The 21,217-nt window shown below is 34.9% G+C and overlaps 1 protein-coding gene across 1 annotated transcript in view; it reads right to left on the reverse strand.

The window, feature by feature from the left end:
• LOC127878270 (lipoxygenase homology domain-containing protein 1-like) overlaps positions 1-21,217 on the reverse strand; it is an 89,569-nt gene that overhangs the window by 21,744 nt on the left and 46,608 nt on the right. The window contains exons 25-29 of the mRNA XM_052424789.1: positions 13,523-13,561; positions 11,501-11,673; positions 8,675-8,761; positions 6,743-6,875; positions 2,905-3,059 (exon numbers count right to left, since the gene is read on the reverse strand). Coding sequence (XP_052280749.1) covers positions 2,905-3,059; positions 6,743-6,875; positions 8,675-8,761; positions 11,501-11,673; positions 13,523-13,561 — 587 coding nt within the window. The remainder of the gene's footprint in view (positions 1-2,904; positions 3,060-6,742; positions 6,876-8,674; positions 8,762-11,500; positions 11,674-13,522; positions 13,562-21,217) is intronic.

The following is a 21,217-nucleotide window of genomic DNA, read 5'->3' on the forward strand; positions in this document are numbered from 1 at the left end:
ATGCATTTGTGTAAAGTATCATCCTAGATAAGCCTGTGCAGTCCACATGACCTAATAAGGGATGACACTTTTTACTTTTGTGGATCTTTTCATTTTAAAATAAAGTCTCTTCTAAACAACAAGGGCTGTTTGTAAAACATGCATGGCCTCTATATGGGCTGTTAGTTGTAGCGGCAGCCATTGTGTGAATACGTTTTTGTCACTGTGACCTTAACCTTTGATCTAGTGACCTGAAAATCAATAGGGGTCATCTGCCAGTCATGATCAATTAACCTATGAAGTTTCATGATCCCAGGCCTAATTATTTATGAGTTATCATCAGGAAACCATTTTACTGTTTCGAGTCACTGTGACCTTGACCTTTCACCTAGTGACCTGAAAATTAATACGGGTCATCTGCGAGTCATAATCAATGTTCCTATGAAGTTTCATGATCCTAGGCGTAAGCATTCTTGAGTTATCATACGGAAACCATTTTACTATTTCGAGTCACTGTGACCTTGACCTTTGACCTAGTGACCTGAAAATCAATAGGGGTCATCTGCCAGTCATGATCAATGTACTGTAAATCCACGAATATAATACGCCCTCGTGCATAATACGCACCCCCTAGTTTGGTCATAATTTATCAGTAAAACTTGAAAATCCGAGTAAAATACGCACTAAAAAAATCAGTGTCCGAAATTGGCCATTTCCAAAAAAATGTGTCAATATATTTTTGTGTTGTGAAAAGAGCAATCAATTTGGTGTTGTCAACTATCTGTTTCACAGTAATACCCCGGTATATTGATCAGGATGTGTTATAGTGCTGTTGTTATGACAGTTGCATAATAAATATCTCTGTCTATTGTTTATATTACCATTGATTGTTACCGATAACACAAGGGCCCCTTGATGACATCCGGGTCAAGCAGTCATAATTACAAATAAAAGAGCAGAGACGCTGTTTTTTTTTGTTTTCACATTTTATTCAATTTGACAATATTCGGGACGATAATAATTATAATATTAATAAAGTAATAAGAAGACAAAATGGTTACTTCCGATTTTATAGTTGTCTAGATGAATTATCTTTCTGAAGTGTTACAAACTCAATACTTTAATATAACTTAAAATACAATTAAACCGCTTGTGTTTTTCATGATCTCCTTAATTAAAATACGCTGCTGTCATTAAGGCTAGTTTGGGAGTAAAAAACAAATCAATTAATTATCACCTTTCAATTTAATTCGTCAATCGGCAGACAGGTGTAATAGCTATTAGCATCATAAAACTAATATTTAATTACCACTCTTTACTTCAGATATGGTAAATATGCGGTAGAAAGATAAATAGTGGTCAGCTAAGAAATATTCATTTACGGGTATTGTCAGTTTGTTTTTTTTCATTTGCTAATCTCTTTATACGACTTAGCGTCCAGTCGCTATTTTGTAGACAGACGACAATATTAACTGTGTATTCAAAGTATACAGTGTCTGCGCTTGAATAACCCAATATTATCCTATAGCTCCTCCCGTTCTCACGTTTCATTCGACAACGTCATTTCATGTGTAAGCGAGCTCATTGTTGATTGGCCAGCTACCATGCGCACTTCAATAACAATAAGGTAAAGCGATGTCTCAATATCGGGTACAGACCGGGTTTCGTTAACTGTTCGAATTGCAAACACTTTCAATAAAACAAAGAGACAAATATAGAAAACCAGTCCGATATAAATGGCGGATGTTTTCAATGAAATTTTACTAGATTTTCACATTTTCACAAATAAGATTTTTATTGAGCCAAATTCTCAATATTTTCGCAAATGACTCAAATGGCGAAAGACAGCGCGAGCCCTGTTGCACCAATTTGATGTAATGGTGTAGTTCAAAATATCTGCCGCGATTGAATAACAGCGATTAAGTTGAAAATTTGCACAAGAAAAATTTTGTTCTGCTCTAAACTCGTATATTATACGCCCCCCCTACTTGAAGAAAAAATCGGCAGGTAAAAAAGTGCGTATGATATTCGTAGATTTACGGTACTTATGAAGTTTCATGATCCTAAGGCCTAAGCATTCTTGAGTTATCATCCGAAAACCATTTTACTATTTTGAGTCACTGTGACCTTGACCTAGTGTCCTGAAAATCAATAGGGGTCATCTGCCAGTCGTGATCAATGTACCTATAGTTTCATGATCCTAGGCCTAAGCGTTCTTGAGTTATCATCCTGAAACCATCTGGTGGACAGACCGACGGACGGACCGACTGACAGACCGACCGACATGTGCAAAACAATATACCCCCTCTTCTTCGAAGGGGGGCATAAAAATCCAGTCTAGTTGGAAAGTGTATCACACGAGTAGTCTGGACAAAGAACTGTAAATCTAATCTGGAACAATTCTTTACACACACGCATTATGCCTGGTTTCCCCAGTCGGACTGACCAGTTAAACAATTGGAAATTATAAATAACTTTAAAAAATAAAAATAAATAAATCAAATACTAAAACAACAAATTCTGAAAAACCATAAGAAATAAAACCATTAACAATCCAATATCAACATTGCCTGAACAAAAACCTTTCCACTAATCCAGTTACTTCTCATTTTTGAAAATCTTGTTAATGTCTGAAAGCAAGAAAATCCTGAAAAAATAGTTTACTAATATACATACTTTGTAATGAGTAAGTAATGTTAAGTAGAAATCTGTGTTATAAAAATATCTGGAAAGTTTACATATTGTGCCACAAATTATGCGCCATCATAATAAGCAATGCCCCATCAGATTAGCAATTATGGACAGATGTAATGCTGATTTAGTATATTAACCTCTTCACAGTATTAAAGCCGTGCATGAATATTTTGTTGACACCTCAGTGTATGCTTTTTGTCAAATAGTGCAATAATAAAACAAAATTACTACCTGTCCTCTTTGGAACTTGACTCGGTTGTTTGTGCAGTTGTGCAGCAGACGTCGACCACTGTCGCCGCGGGAACCATACAGGGTGATGTACATGTTGGCATCTGTGCTGGCCGCCCAATGGTCACCAGTCACAATCTCTACCTGGTACTGCAGCACTGGATACCACGAAAAACAATGTAGAAATTTAATAAATCTTTATGTTGCTTTGAGTAAATAAAGCAAAAACTTAACTTCTATCTTTGCAATTTTAACAAGGGCTGTTTGTAAAACATGCATGCCCCCCTATATGGGCTATAAGTTGTAGTAGCAGCCATTGTGTGAATACGGTGGAGGTGGTGGTGGTGGTGGTGGTGGTGGTGGTGGTGGTGGTGGTGGTGGTGGTGGCGGCGGCGGCGGCGGCGGCGGCGGCGGCGGTGGTGGTGGCGGCGGTGGCGGTGGTGGTTATTGATACAATGCATTACAAAAATGCAGTTAGCCTTACATATGGTAAAATTTAAATATATTACAAGGGAGGCAAATGCTGTAACAAAAATAACATGCATAAACGGTAGTTGTTTCCCTTGTCTGAACCATGCTAAATCCTTAAAATGCCTATTTCCAGTAACTGTGACCTTGACCTTTGACCTAGTGACCTCAAAATCAATAATTGTCATCTGCAAGTCATGGTCAATGTACCTATGAAGTTTCATGATCCTAGGCCCGAGCGTTCTTGAGTTATCATCTGACAACCACCTGGTGGACGGACCGACAGACCGACCGACATGAGCAAAGCAATATACCCCCTCTTCTTCGAAGGGGGGCATAATAATAAGGACCTGTCCTGTTTACAGAATACAGATCACTACAAAATGCTGAATTGTTTCTTCTTTATCCCTTTTCCACTTAGATACGTATTTTGACGCATTTGTAGTCCCTTAGAAAGTTAATTTAATCAAAGACCTATAGATAACACAGATTGGAAACTCTTGTCTTCGCGATATCGATATGCGATAATATCTAACGGCGGATGCGGGTCACGTGACATTGATTTTGGAGATGCCGGTGTACCTGTAGATTCTTCCCTGTTCCAGCTACTGTTGGCCATTTTGTTATAAAGCAATCAATAATTCCTTGTAATTAGTCGTTAATATTTGTTGTTGTAGGTTATTCTGAGCATGATCTGGTAGTCTATATTATTTTGATATTGTTTTTAATGTGTTAATTAGTGTTTTTAGCGCTTGGTTGTCAGTTTGCAGAGCAATGAATGTCTGAAAGCGCAACGTTACGAACTTCACGTAGTGAGCAAAGTCGGTCGCCGAAAAAAGACATATTGAATATTTTTTGTGTGAATAAAAATAAGTATTTATTTTCTGTGTTGATAATTCTTTAGGTTTTGGTAGTTATTATTCTAATTAATTATTAATTTATCGGAATTTGAAAGAGAACACTGGATTCGTTCATTTTCGATAATTTTTGAAAAATTGAAAGGCCCGAAGCATTTTTTTAAAACATCTTCATTAAGCATCACATATTGATAACGTAAGATTTTTATGCTTGGTGCGATGTTAATCTATGTATGATTTATAAAAAGTAGACGAAAATTAGGTATTTTAAAGGATTTTGCCTTTGTACAAATTGTACTGTTTTATACTGTTATTCCATTCAATCATTTTTCACACCTGTCGCCAAAGTGGTTTGTTTCTTTTTTTAAAACTTTTCTATTTCTCATCCCATAGTGTTGAAGTAAGATTTTTATGCTAGGCAAGATGTTAATCTAAGTATAGATTTAAACAAACTAGAAGAAAATAATCAATTTAAAGTATTTGGCCTTATACAATGTTGGTACAATTTTAAGCTCTTTTCTTCTGTTGTACAAGATTGCTGTCAAACATGTTTTTGTTCCTTTTTGATAAACTTTTTCATTTTTCATCCTAAATAGATTAAGTCCTATTTTTATGCTTGGTGATATGTTAATCTAGGTATGAATTAACTAAACTGGAGGAAAATGTTCATTTTAAAGGATATTGGCCTTGTACAAAGATGGTACAATTTTAAGCTCTTTTACCCTATCATACACATATGTCGTCAAACGTGCTTTTGTTCATTGTGAAAAATATCGTCATTATTCACCCCAAATTGAAGAATTAAGATTTTTATTCTGGGTTATATGTTTATCTTGGTATGAATAAAAAAAAACTAGATGAAAGTACAATTTATGGGTTTAAATTCTCATTTAATATCTTCTTTTATTAGTATTACCTGTTTTCCTGTCAATGTTACACATGCAAGTTACCGGTAATATACAAACATATTTTAACAGATAGCTGTGAGATTACTATTAAAACACAAACAAAAGCTGTGAGATATCTATAATACGCCGGCCGCGGCCACTGATCACACAATTAAAATCAATCAACAACGCAAACTGATAATTGAAGTTAGAATCCCTTCTTTTAATGAAGTCTCAAGAATGAAGAAAAAACACACAAAGCATCTTCTTCAGTTCCCTAATTGATCCGACGGTTAACATGCGCGTGAAATGTTGTGTTTTTTTTCTGTTCGCGAAATCCTAGCCCACGATACTGAAAGCTTAATTTAATTACCAAAAGAAAAAAAACTGGCTTACAAACAAAACTTTAATAACCTATGACTCATGAATAAGATCTAAATAAAAAGAGAATTAAACAATTGAAAAAATCTACACAATCAATATTGAAATAAGTCTAACTGAAACCGTTTTTGGATCGAACAATCATAGCATTTATTATACTGTAATGTGTTTTAATCAGAGACCTAGATCTATGTGTCCACATATATCTATCCGTTTTGAAATAATAATATTTTATAAGGTTTTAACTGTTTGAAATACCAAATTATACAAGAATATTTTATCAGCAAAAGCCTTTCAAATAAACTATTCAACAGCATTCTCGCCGCGATTTGGAAGTTCTTAGCGTTATTTCTTCAACGATTGCGGCGTTATAAATTCTTATTGTAGGTAAATAAAATTGAGATTTTATAAAAACATAATTACTCATGTTTCTATGAAACTTTATTTTATAAAAATCGGATCATTATTGACCAAGTTACAGCCGCCTTTCTATAGCGCCGTAACATTTTCGTATAACTTTGCTCGATAATCGTAGCCGTTGCTACCGACGCGTCGCTATCTTATCGCAATCGTGATACACCGGCTATTTCCGGACTACTCCGATTGATTCATGGAATAAATCGTCTGCTGATCCTAAGTGTACTTATCGGTTTCTCGACCACGTGACCCCGCCGCAAGATAGCCCGATAATGCGCGAAGTTTCCAATCTGTGTTATCTATAGGTCTTTGATTTAATTTAAGACTTCTAAAAATACATTCAGGTTTTAAAGGCTTAATTTATATCCCTTAGATACTGGTGATTAGCAAACAGCATAAAACCTGAACAGACTGTGAGTTACTCGCAGGCTGTTCTGGTTTTATGCTGTTTGCACATAGCCATTTTCACTTTGCTTCTGAGTGGGATAGGGTTATCCAGCAAATTCTATATACAAAATTTACTGCTGTTAAATCAATAACATTCGTTATACACTTATTTTTGGGAATTTTTCTCAACAACAAAATCAAATGTCCATCTGACATTCAAGCCTGATATCTTATATCAGACATTAAAGAAATTCCACACATTTAAGATTCAATAAAAAGGCTAGAATTTAGTCATAGATTTAATTTCATTTCACCACAAATAAATGAATTTACAAAGATAATCCATCCCCCAAATTATTTATAGCAAGTTCAAATATATATATGAATTATTATTATACTATTATATTTCAGATCATGTGACCAAGAAAAAAGTTCACAGCTCACATAGAGGGATGTGTTTTCCGACACGCATGACAGGAAGTTCTCGGCACATGTCACCATCATCCAGGTCTCGCGCCAGCCACCGATTGAAGCTGAACACCATCGGCACCTTGCTCCTTGGATCTGTCAGACGTACCTGAACAACAACCAGTTAGCTTATAAAATATCATACAAGCATATGTACATTATAATGCAATTTTTATAAGGAGTATGACTACAAAGTGCCAAAATCTATGATGGCAAAGTTTCACTTATTTCATTTTCCTTCTTTTCTCTCACTGTGCTCAATTTCAGTCATACATATATGATTAACATCGATTTCTTTGCAAAATAAATTAAATTTTCACTTAAACTAATTTTAAATTCATACATAGAGCAGGATCATATTTCTGCAAATTATGCCATGAAAAATTTAGTTTCACAGTTCATTTAGGAAAAGGAATCAAGCAACTAAAAAGCTGCATTTGCTTAACAATATGACAAACATAAAGTTGTCACTTAACAGGTAATTTTGCATGTATTTGTTTGTTTAAGAAGCAAAGTGAAAATGGCATTTGCAACCAGCGTAAAACCAGAACAGCCTGCGAGTCACTCGAGTATCTAAGGGCTGGAAATGAAGCCTTCAAAACTTGAATTTAGTAAGAAAGGTTTTTAATTTAATGAAACTTTCAAATGGGACTACAAATGCTTCAAAATAGGTATCTAAGTAGTAAAGGGTTAATGGCTTTTTTGCCATTTTCAACAGTATTACAGTCATATCACAGCCATCAGTTAACCTGCTCACACTCTTTCTGGGTAAGATGGTTTACCAGAACTATAAGCACATGTTTATGCCATTACCTGACAATTACCCTACGTGAATCTGAGTTGGCAGGAGAAAGACCGTAAAAAGGATTTTGATTGATTCCATTCAAACAAGGGCTGTTTGTAAATCATGCATGCCCCCCAATATGGGCTGTCAGTTGTAGTGGCAGCCATTGTGTGAATACGTTTTTTGTCACTGTGACCTTGACCTAGTGACCTGAAAATCAATAGGGGTCATCTGCCAGTCATGCTCAATGTACCTATGAAGTTTCATGATCCTAGGCCTCATTATTATTGAGTTATCATCAGGAAACCATTTTACTGTTACGAGTGACTGTGACCTTGACCTTTGACCTAGTGACCTAAAAATTAATAGGGGTCATCTGCTAGTCATGATCAATGTACCTATGCAGTTTCATGATCCTAGGTGTAAGCATTCTTGAGTTATCATCTGGAAACCATTTTACTATTTCGAGTCACTAAGACCTTGACCTTTGACCTAGTGACCTGAAAATCAATAGGGGTCATCTGCGAGTCATGATCAATGTTCCTATGAAGTTTCATGATCCTAGGTGTAAGCATTCTTGAGTTATCATCTGGAAACCATTTTACTATTTAGAGTCACTGTGACCTTGACCTTTGACCTAGTGACCTGAAAATCAATAGGGGTCATTTGCCAGTCATGATCAATGTACCTATGAAGTTTCATGATCCTAGGCGTAAGCATTCTTGAGTTATCATCCGGAAACCATTTTACTATTTCGAGTCACTGTGAACTTGACCTTTGATCTAGCGACCTGAAAATCAATAGGGGTCATCTGCTAGTCATGATCAATGTACCTATGAAGTTTCATGATCCTAGGTCTAAGCATTCTTGAGTTATCATCCGGAAACCATTTTACAATTTCAAGTCACTGTGACCTTGACCTTTGACCTAGTGACCTGAAAATCAATAGGGACCGACATGTGCAAAACAATATACCCCCTCTTCTTCGAAGGGGGGCATAATAATTACAATCGTCTCAAACCACTATGTTCACACTTTTCAGAAATTATGAAAATGGATACAATAAAAAGCAATATTTCCCTTAAGTTAAGATTTATTTTAAGCAGCTATATGTCAAACCCCACCTCTGAGAGGAACCATCTCTTCCACTTGTCCGTGTCATCACGACCGATCCGTATCTTGTAAAGCTCACCAAGGTCACCCAGCGGAATCTGAAAACATGCACATGTTAAAGAGTGAAAAAGGAAGTGTCTTTAACAAATATAAACTTGATAGTTGTTACTTATGAAATGTCTGACCGATTTTCAAAGCGCAAAATCCCCGAAAATATGTCAGATTTTTTATTTATACATGCTACCAATGTTGTCATCTATATATGTAACAAAATGTTTTTAAATAAATCTTCTATTTTGTATAGATTTATAGCATATATATTGTTCTTTTTGCTTAAGGTCTTCATAGTACTAGGCATGGGTAATTTTTTACGTATATATTAATTTCTTTTAGTCTTGAAAGTGCATGGTTTATTCAATATCACAGCTGTCAACTGTCCAGTCAGGAATAAAAAAACTGTTAGATAACACCAACATGTTTATTACAAGAGGGCCATGATGGCCCTGAATCGCTCACCTGACTAACCAACCCAGATTTCATCAAGATAAACATTCTGACCAAATTTCATAAAGATTGGATGAAAACTGTGACCTCTATTGTCTATACAAGGTTTTTCTATTATTTGACCTAGTGACCTAGTTTTTGACCCCAGATGTCCCAAATACAATCCCAACCCAGATTTCATCAAGACTAAACATTCTGACTAAATTTCATAAAGATTGGATTAAAAAATGTGACCTCTACTGTTTACACAAACAAATTGTTGACGGTTTTTCTATTATTTTACCTAGTGACCTAGTTTTTGACCTCAGATGACACAAATACAATCTCAACCCAGATTTCATCAAGATAAACATTCTGACCAAATTTCATAAAGATTGGATGAAAACTGCAACCTCTATTGTCTACACAAGGTTTTTCTATTATTTGACCTAGTTTTTGACCTAGTGACCTAGTTTTTTACCCCAAATGACCCAAATACAATCTCAACCCAGCTTTTATCAAGATAAACATTCTGACCAAATTTCATAAAGATTGGATGAAAACTGTGACCTCTACTGTCTACACAAGGTTTTTCTATTATTTGACCTAGTTTTTGACCTAGTGACCTAGTTTTTGACCCCAGATGACCCAAATACAATCTCTACCCAGATTTTATCAAGATAAACATTCTGACCAAATTTCATAAAGATTGGATGAAAGTTGTGACCTCTACTGTCTACACATGGTTTTTCTATTATTTGACCTAATTTTTGACCTAGTGACCTAGTTTTTCACCCCAGATGACCCAAATACAATCCCAACCCAGATTTCATCAAGATAAACATTCTGACCAAATTTCATAAAGAATGGATGAAAACTGCGACCTCTATTGTCTACACAAGGTTTTTCTATTATTTGACCTAATATGTGACCTAGTTTTTGACCAAGTGACCTAGTTTTTGACCCCAGATGACCCAAATACAATCCCATCCCAGATTTTATTAAGATAAACATTCTGACCAAATTTCATAAAGATTGGATGAAAACTGTGACCTCTACTGTCTATACAAACAAATTGTGACAGACGCACACATGCACACACACACACGCACACACAACGGAGGCCGGACATCACACGGTCACATAAGCTCACCATGTCACTTTGTGACAGGTGAGCTAACAATACCATTTTACTTAAAATTACATATGAAATATTGAAAGAGGAAAACTGTTATATGTTACCAAAGTGAATATCATTTATCCAAGTGATAAGATGCCCTTTACAGATTTAAGCCTTTATCAAATGGTTTTTTAGCTCTAAACCTATGTGCACACAGATGATAACAAAATTGAACAGAAGGGCCTTAGTATTATATAGAGGATATTTGTTGGATTCGGTGGATTATCGATTTTAATTCACGAGATCATATAAAATAACATTTTCACGAGTGGCGCAGCCAGGAGTGAAAAAATATATTTTCTATGATCACGAGTGAATTAAAATCGATATTATTTTATTTTATGCTTTTTTCACCATTTATATACATTGTTTAAGAGTTTAACTAAAGAATTTCACTGGTATAATGATATCATTTCTTCAAAAAAATTACGTAATTTCACAGTAAACAGTGAAAATTATCGATTATTTTTACTGTTAATTTTCACTATTTGAAACAGTGAAATTATCAGTTTTAATTCACTGATATTTCTTTATAAACCACCGGAAAGCATATAATAAAAGACACTTATTTTCTTGTGTTTTTTTTGCGGTTATAAAAAACACTAAAATTTAAGTGTTTAACAACTAAAATAATTCTGCAAACAAATTATTTCAAGTGGGATTTTTCAAAGTACCGGTAAGACATTAATTTCACAATCAGATCAATGCAGATCAAGGCATATCCCACGTTACATGACCAATTATATACCACGTTACATGACCAATTATATACCACGTTACATGACCAATTATTAACATCAAATTGTAGATCCAAAAATTGAATCGCTCATATTAATGCTTTTCTTTATATAAAAGGCCGAAAAATAACAATGGCTTAAAGATTTGTATGCCCTACAGTCAGATGTTGATGTTCAGTCCCCATCATCACTCGTCACATTTGAAGCACTCCTAACAAACATGCAAACACAGCTATGCTACTCACTGTAAACTTATCAATGTTCCCGGGCTCAAACACAGCTATCCTACTCACTGTGAACTTATCAATGTTCCCGGGCTCAAACACAGCTATCCTACTCACTGTGAACTTATCAATGTTCCCGGGCTCAAACACAGCTATCCTACTCACTGTGAACTAATCAATGTTCCCGGGCTCAAACACAGCTATCCTACTCACTGTGAACTTATCAATGTTCCCGGGCTCAAACACCTTCTTTGCAGGGTCAGTGCTGTAGAGGTCGTGGGTCACAGGCTCATTGGAGTCCCCATACAACACAATCTGCACCCGGCCTGATGAGCTCAACAGATCACTCTCGGGGCCCGTGACCATCTCCAGCTCATATTTACCATCTGGCAATACATAACAGAACAGCCATTATATGTATTGTTTGTTTGTTTTGTGTTTATATTGTTTAACGTTTTTATCAGTATTTCAGTAATGTTATACAGTCTAAACACGATGGCTCGAACTCGCTAGGCTCAAATTTCCGTTTGGCTCGAACTCAACTCAAAGCACCAATTTTTCATTGCTATATATTCATATAAATTTCTGTCAGATGGCTCAAGTACGCAAGAGTCTAATTATCGGATGGCTAGAACTGTTTTCACAGGCCCGGTGAAAATTTTCACACGTTCTTTTGTTTGTTTTGCTCGAACTCGCTTCGGATCCCATAAAGCTGTTTATCAATTAGGAGTACTCTCCACAAGCGCAAACAAGTCATTGACTCAATCATTAATTGATTTGTGTAAAAGGTGACATTTGTATACCATCTGGCGGTTTTTGTAGATGCTGTATTAGTATATCTGGAAGGGCTGCATCACAATATGTACTATGTCAACTTGATGGAAAAGAAAACGTGTTATCTTTTCATCATGTCATTCTTAAACAAAAACACAAGCGAAAAATAAATACATGTCGTGCCATTTAATATTTCAGCGGTGTGCATATAATGCCTATGTAAGTTTTGTGTAACTGCTTTAAAGTATTGATTACTAAAAATATTAGGTATATGTTTGGTTTTTATTACTGCAAAAGAAGAAAGTAGTACGAAGTTGAGGCAGTATGATTACTCTTCAGTTGAAGAGTAAATATATCTCAGATTCATGTTAGCAAACTTAAGTATATTAGAAATTGGTCGGCTCAGATTCCGGATGGCTCCAACTTGTGTTGTTGGTCCCAGCGAGTTCGAGCCATCGGGTTTCGACTGTATTATGGCAGTCAGATGAGCCACTCTCATTTTTAGCATAGGTGCGTTTACGCACCTATGCTTATGGTATATACCACATTTCGAAAATCCACATCGATCGGTTGCCCTTTATGAAGCCTTACCTGATCAAAAGTCAGACGAAATATCTATTTAATTTAGTATATGGTCATTCTTACAATTTTTTTTTGGAAACGTTTTTCTAACGTTTTCTTCCAAGAATATTGCTGACACCGTTTTTAGTGAATTTTTCTAAGACCGTTTTATGTCAAAAAATCTTCTAATAACCTAAAACAAATTTTGTTCGTTAAACAATTCTATCTGCACTATAAATCTCAATCTCCTACGCAGTGGCCTCCCTTATACTAGAAGTTACTGACCGGGCGAAGCAAGGGAAGTAACTGCTGTGAGGAGTTTCTATAAAAATCTGCATTCAGAAATCTGTATTCAGAACTCAATCTGTTGTGCACGTCTGCATCTAACGCTTACCACAAGTTTTACAACAAATTCTTGACGCAGACGAATAGGGTAGCGTCTATTTTCATTTGTGAAAACAATAGTTCGATACAGATCTGTCCGTGCTTAAATTTTGAAAGGCTTGGGTAATTATTTTTCATAAGCGTTTCAAATACTGATGTAAATGGAAAGATTATCTATTTAAATAGTCGGTAATTGTTTGAAATTATTGATTTGAGAAATTCGCGGATGGCGATATCGAACTACATTATACCACGTGACGCCATTCTTCCTTGTATCTTGCACCTATGCTTTTAACGCCATCGGCGCTCTCGTTTCCTATGGCAATCATTTAAAGTGTATTAAACCATTTTTGTACTTTTTACATTCTTATACAAATGCTTCATATTTTTGATGACTAATGCAGAATTTTTGTGCTTTTAAGGTTTGACAGTTTTATCAATGGTAGCTTTATAGTTATCAGACTTAAAAGTTACATGTATATCATAAAAAGACCAACATTATGCAGTGGGAATTACCTTTTATTTCTTCTTTAATTTCTTCTGCTTTCTTTTTATCTGAAAATAAAATAACAGTGCCTTCAGGTTCACAGATCGAAATGAATCAAAATAAGTAAAATGATACTAAACATTACTTAAAACAGGTTTAAAAAATTCCATTTATACATACATTGACAAGATGAAAAAAAACAACAACTTTCTTCTGTGGTCATAGAATGATTTGAGTGTTGTATGTGCAAATGAAAATAAATTAATAAATAATTTAAGGAAGAAATAAAAAAATATCAAAACATATTTAGTTTACAACATAATAATAAGTTTACAACATAACAACAGCCTGAGATAATTATGTAAGTCATACATTTTGTGGATGCTCCAAATGCTTATACACAAATAAACTGTTTGTTGTACTTAAAACATAATATGAATCACTCATCTTACTTTTAATATAATATCAAAAATACTTTCCATAACTAATTGTTAGACGGATAAAACATCAGCATTTCTATACAACAAATAAAACATATAACATCAATTGGCATGAATGTTGCGTTAGTAAAGGAACCAAAATTCAATAATTGAATGTACTGTACACATAAAAGTGCTTGCATTTTTATTTTCTTTGTTTTAAACAATTTTTTGTGGAAAAGCAACATGGTCTTCTTGTGTGCTTTTATATAAATTTTTACAAAGTATGTTTCATTTATCAAGGGCTGAAAGAACGAAAAAATTGCAGCCAACAAAACATTTACATGCCAAGCAAGTGCTAAATATTACACAAGAGGGCCATGATGGCCCTGAATCGCTCACCTGACTATATATAAATTAAGTTGCACAAGTGGTCAAAAATTGAAGGTCATCAAAGTGCATCAGTTCATTTTTAGGAATTGAGTTGAAATATATATAATCCCTACCCAGATTCAATCAAGATAAACATTCTGACTAAATTTCATAAAGATCTGAAAAACTGGGGCCTCTATTGTCTACAGGAAGTTTTACTATGATTTTACCAGATGACCTGCTTTATGACCTCAGATGACCCATATACAATCCCAAGCCAGATTTTATCAATTAATACATTCTCACAAAATTTCATTAAGAAATGATGAAAACTGTGACCTCTTTCATCTACACAAGGTTTTACTAGAATTGTCCCAGTAACCTAATTTTTGACCCCAGATGACCCATATATGATCCAAAATTTCATTAAGATCAGATGAAAACTATGACCTCTATTGTCTACACAAGGTTTTTCTATGAATTAAACTAGTAACCTAGTTTCTGACCCCAGATGACCCACATTCAATCCCAACCCAGATTTTAACAAGACAGACATTCTGACCATATTTCATTAAGATCTGATGAAAACTGTGACCTCTATTGTCTACACAATGTTTTTCTATGATTTGACCTAGTGACCTAGTTTCTGACCCCATATGACCCAAATACAATCCCAATCCAGATTTAATCAAGTAAACATTCTGACCAAATTTCATAAAGATTGGATGAAAACTGTGACCTCTATTGTCTACACAAGGTTTTTCTATTATTTGACCTAGTGACCTAGTTTTTGACCGCAGATGACCCAAATACAATACCAACCCAGATTTCATCAAGATAAACATTCTGACCCAATTTCATAAAGATTGGATGAAAACTGTGACCTCTACTGTCTACACAAACAAATTGTTGACGAACGCATGACAGACACCGGACATCACACAATCACATAAGCTCACCATGTCACTTCGTGACAGGTGAGCTCAATAAAAAAAGAACAGCTCGTAACTTTATACTTTGGGTTTCTAACTCAGTTGCAGTGCATGTGAGATGTGTTGTAACATTGTCACCCAACTCTAACTATCTTTCAGGAAACTTTTGTGTGGTAACTAAGGAACTCATGCAAACATATTCATTTAATCACCAGCACAGATAAGGGGAAAATGTCTACAAAAAATCTGCAACAAAGAATTTCGCACAAAAATTTCCTGTGTTTGAAAAGCATCAAGAGAAGTAGTGTACAGCAATATTAGGTGTTACATCCTGCAGTGTCATAACTAGTGTCACTGTGCTGAGAATTCTGATATGCTTGAAGTAGTAACATGCCACTATTTTGGAAAACAGGACTTAATGCATGTGAGTAACGTGTTCTCCCTGATTAGCCTGTGGAATATGCACAGGCTAATCAGGGATGACAGTTTCGGCCTAAACTAGTTTTTCATTTAGATGAGACCTCATATAAATAAAAATATATTAAAAATAAGTAAAAGAAAAAGTGTCGACCCTAATTAGCCATGCTGACTCAACCCAACTTTACCCAAATTTATTGATTCCTGCTCTCCCAGAATGGACTAAAATACAAGCTGAATGAAGACTAAGAAGAACAAAAATACAATTTTTTATTTTACCCATTAACTAATTTAAATAAAGTCCTGATTTTACGAGGAACATAGTTGAAATTTATTTCTCCTAACAACTGCAGACAAGACAGTAATAAACTGCAAATTGCAGATCAATCTTATTATAAGAGAATCAAAATAATGTGTTCACATTATATGTGTTTGTCAAAATACAAATCTGTGTCTTTTGAAAGAACACAATGGCATGATAAAATCAAAATCTTTGTTAAATGTCCGATATATAATAGATAAATAGAACATTTTTTAATATTTTAATATGATACTTTATTAGTGTAATTTCTAGGTGAATCTACTTCACAGGTGCCCAAATGAAAAGCTAACTGTTTGCAGGTTATCACTTTGTAATCCTATTAAAATTAATAAATGTGAAAAAAGTGTTCTGCAAGATTTTCCTTTGCAGCCGACACAGGCTAAACAGGATTGACACTTTCAGCCTTAATGGTATTTTTGAGTAACAGAGGTCTCTTCTTAATGAAAATCTAGCCTAGGCAGACTGCACAGGCTAATCTGTGACAACACATACACCTAGCCCAATTTTCCCATAGTGCATCTTAAATAATCTCCCTTGATGTGGGCAAAACATGAAATCATTCATCACTTAGCCCAAATCACATTAAATCAATTTTTTACTTCATAAATTCAATCTAGGTTTATTCTTTTTAAACTGTTACCGTTAGAGTATCAAGAATAAGACTTAGTTCCTTTCCCCAACTAGCTTTAATAATGTCACGTTAAATGCAATCTGGAGCCCGAAAACTGTTTCAGTAATACCAAAACAAAAACAAATTTAACTATAAAACATCAAATGTTCTGACAGAGGTAAATTATTTGATAAACATTTAAAATGATGTTCTTTAATGCTTGCAGAGAGAAATGATATCCTAGTGGTAAAGCAAGCCAAACAACAAGAAAGCATTACACAAGCCAGTGTGCAAGACATGTTACACATCTTTGAAGGTCCTTAGTCCAATTAGGTCAATATTCAGATGATCTGTTGTTTGATATAGTCATTGAAGTTTTCAGAAGGAATCAGAATTGTCTTTGTTAAACAAAAAAAGGGAAAGCTGTAAGGGTATTTAAAAAAACACATTTTGAGAAATTTGTAATACTTTCCCTGCTCATGTTTCTGAATACTTTAACTTCCTGTAATCATGTTATGCTTGTGAATAATTTATACATTTACAGTATCAAATCAGAAGTAAGGTTGTAGAACAAGGTCAGACAAATATAAAAAGTAGAATTTTTGCTTCATTATGTTATTCAAAGATTAAGCAAATGTTGCAAATTACAAAATACAACAATAAATGATCGTTATTCATAGAAAATTCATTATGAATAGATCTTATTTTTCTAAGTATGGTCATCCGAATATGGACTCTTTCAGAAGCAATTCTTATATCAAGAGAAGTGTAGCCAATCAGTGAAAGCCTGTCAAGTGCAAGTGCCCAATAAACTAAGGTTTGACACCATTCATAAGTTATATGTGGCTTGTTCTGAGAAAACTGGGCTTAATGCATGTGCGTAGTGTCATCACAGATTAGCCTGTGCAGTCCGCACAGGCTAATCAGGGACGACACTTTCCGCCTAAACTTGATTTTCGGTAAGGAGGGACTTCCTTGAAACTAAAAGTACCATAACAGGCTAATCTGGGATGACACTTTACGCACATGCATTAAGCCCAGTTTTCTCAGAACGCGACCATATGTGCAGATGTTTTGTACCTTAACTAAGGCTCATCTATGCTGGTGATTACTTATATACTACAAATAAATATACGAGAAGTCTGGTAAATAAGTATACATTTACAACAACAATCATATAACAATGACAACATAAGTACAAAATCAATAGAGAACTAATGAAAGACAGAATTAAATGTATGCATTGTTTACATCTAACACCCTACAATTACAATAGGATAAGAAAGGTATTTATACAAGTCAAAAACAACGGAACTAGACTTACAAATCTCGTTGCTGATTCTTACATCTGCATCCAAACTGTGGTTTGTTGTCATATCAAATAGCAAATAGTTCATGAACACTTTCATCTTCCAGAAACTTTTTTGCTGATTGTGTCTACATGGTCTCCACTAATTTCAAGGCAAGCAAATGCTCATTTTGTGACCTCCAATAATGACCAATATCTGTGAGGTGCTTTCATTCCAGAATGTTGTATTGTATGCATTGTCTGTATTTCATAGGCAATCAGACACTTGCCTTATATACAAGAATGGCTTTAAGTTACAAGAGTTTTCCGCTTTTGGACTATCATAATTTAGTATATTCATCTTTGTCTGAATACATATGGGCTGTGCTCTGTGAAAAAGGGGTTTAATGCATGTGCATAAAAGGTAATCCTAGATTAGCCTGTGCAGTCTGCACAGTCTAATCAGGGATGACACTTTCCTCTTTTACGGTATTTTTGGTTTAAAGATAGTCAGTGCACTTTGAAAAGCACGATGCAATTGGGCCATTGTCTTTATCGTGGTCATGATGACTAATTATAATCTTTGCTCAGTGTGCTTTCAAGTTAAAGATTATGCTTACAGAGTCAATACATTTAAGAATTTGTTGTAATGTTCCGTGCTGCTATTTTTAATTTCATTTTTTTATTAGTCGTCATTGTCTATTTGTTGTTTTCCGTGAACCACTCATATAACTTTATAGGAAAATATTTTGAATATGTTTGCATTCCTATGATTTGACAAACACACATAATGTTTTTTCTCCACACTGTCATATGCCTACATAGATGTACACAACAGCAAGCAAAATCATACACATATTGACTAATTGGTACCTTTATTTTTAAATATGCATCAATAAGAAGCTACAAACAAACATATATTATCGAAGGCACATAATAAATAATTAACATATTTTTTACTTATGTTTTTAAGATACAAAAAGTTTCTTCCATCAATAAACATAATTCATCATTATTACTGCAGTTTTTATTATGCTTTAAAGAGACTCCTGACCTGTTTTTGATTTCAAAACTCACTAACATTTTTAAATATTTGGCACTACACTATAAAACAAATACAAAAATATACTTTACAAAAAACTAATGTATATATAAATCTCATGTATGTTAATTAATTTCTAACAAAAGCAATAACAAGAGGGCCTGAAAGGCCCAAAGTGGCTCACCTGAGATAACAAGATATTATTGGGACAAATCTTCTGACCAAGTTTCATGAAGATCGGAAAATAAATCTGGGGGCCGTTTCATAAATGATCGTACGTCAATTTTAACTTACGAGAGAATTTTTAATATTTATAAGTACAGGAACTAGCTCGCCATGCTCATCAAATATATACAGCGCTAGAGATGCCAATACAATTAATTAAGTACTGAACATTTATAATCATATAATATGGACTTTAGCAATAATGCATCTTTGAAAAATGTATCGTATCGTAAATGTGTACTACGATGTGTATTGGAACGGTCCCCTGGTCTCTAGAGTGTTAACAAGGTTTTACTATAGCCATATAAGGAAAAATGCCCTGCCCCCTGGCAGCCATGTTTTTCAACCAACCAGCATCATTTTTGAACTCATCCAAGATATTATTTGGATGAATCTTCTGACCAAGTTTCATGAAGATCGGAGAGTAAATGTGGCCTCTAGAGTGTTAACAAGATTTTACTATAGCCATATATAGCCATATAAGGAAAAATGCCCCGCCTCCTTTTCAGCAATGTTTTTCAAGCAAAGGTTACCATTTTTTAACTCATCCAAGATTTCATTGGGACAAATATTCTGACCAAGTTTCATGAAAATCGGGAAATAAATGTGGCCTCTAGAGTGTTAACAAGGTTTTACTATAGCCATATAAGGAAAAATGCCCCGCCCCCTGGCGGCCATGTTTTTCAACCAACCAGCATCATTTTTGAACACCTCCAAGATATTATTGGGATGAATCTTCTGACCAAGTTTCATGAAGATTGGACAATAAATGAGGCCTCTAGAGTGTTAACAAGATTTTACTATAGCCTTATAGCCATATAAGGAAAAATGCCCCGCCCATTGGCAGCCATGTTTTTCAAGCAAAGGTTACCATTTTTTAACTCATCCAAGATATCATTAGGACAAATCTTCTGACCAAGTTTCATGAAGATCGGAAAATAGATGTGGCGTCTATAGTGTTAACAAGGTTTTACTAAAGCCATATAAGAAAAAATGCCCCGCCCCCTGGCGGCCATGTTTTTCCACCAACCGGCACCATTTTCACACTCATCCAAGATATTATTGTGATGAATCTTCTGACCAAGTTTCATGAAGATTGGACAATAAATGTGGCCTCTAGAGTGTTAACAAGATTTTACTACAGCCATATAAAGCCATATAAGGAAAAATGCCCCGCCCCTTGGTAGCCATGTTTTTCAAGCAAACTTAACCATTTTCGAACTCATCCAAGATATTATTAAGACCAATCTTCTGACCAAATTTCATGAAGATTGTAAATAAATGTGGCCTCTAGAGTGTTAACAAGGCAAATGTTGACTCCGGACGCTGGACAAAAGGCGATCACAAAAGCTCACCATGAGCACGTTGTGCTCAGGTGAGCTAACAAGACATGTTTATAAAAACATACGCCCCCATGCTTGAAGAAAAGATGTCACTGTGACCTTGACCTTTCATATTGTTTTTGAAAATCATTAGGGAAACAGGTCATCCTCAATATTGATTTATGAGAATTGTTATTTAATTTACTAAGAATTAGTTCAATAAGTGTGGAAGCACTTTAATTGTTACTTGATTATGTTCCCTTTATGTCAAACCTGTTGACCACAAAATCAATGGCAATGTGTCTTTCCCCCTAAGAAACCAGCATAGCAATTAAGATGATATTAAGGCCAAAGCATTCTCTAGATAGACTGCCAAGACCAGTTTCATGATACAAACCCTTGTGACGTTGACCTTTGACCTGATGTCTTCAAACACAAAATGTGTCTCCCTTTCTACTTTAATAACCAGTATAAACATTATGCAAGATTGCAGGTCAAAATGTTCTCATTATTATGCGGAATTTTTTTCCCTGTTACAAGCCTCAGTGATCTTGACCTCAAAATCAATAGATGTAACAAGTTCCTCCCAAGGAACTAGCATAACAATTATGATGATCAAAGGTGAAATAGTTCCATAGATATCATGCATAAACCCAGAGGCGTCGGAGCTGGGGCAGCAGCCACTGCCCCAATATTTTCGGCAAAAATGAAATTTTGGCAAAGACCTTTTTTCTTTTTTATTTCATTTCAATAACCGTACACCGGTATTTAAAAG

Source organism: Dreissena polymorpha, chromosome 4, assembly GCF_020536995.1.
Source record: "Dreissena polymorpha isolate Duluth1 chromosome 4, UMN_Dpol_1.0, whole genome shotgun sequence".
In the NCBI taxonomy this organism is placed as follows: Eukaryota; Metazoa; Mollusca; class Bivalvia; order Myida; family Dreissenidae; genus Dreissena; species Dreissena polymorpha.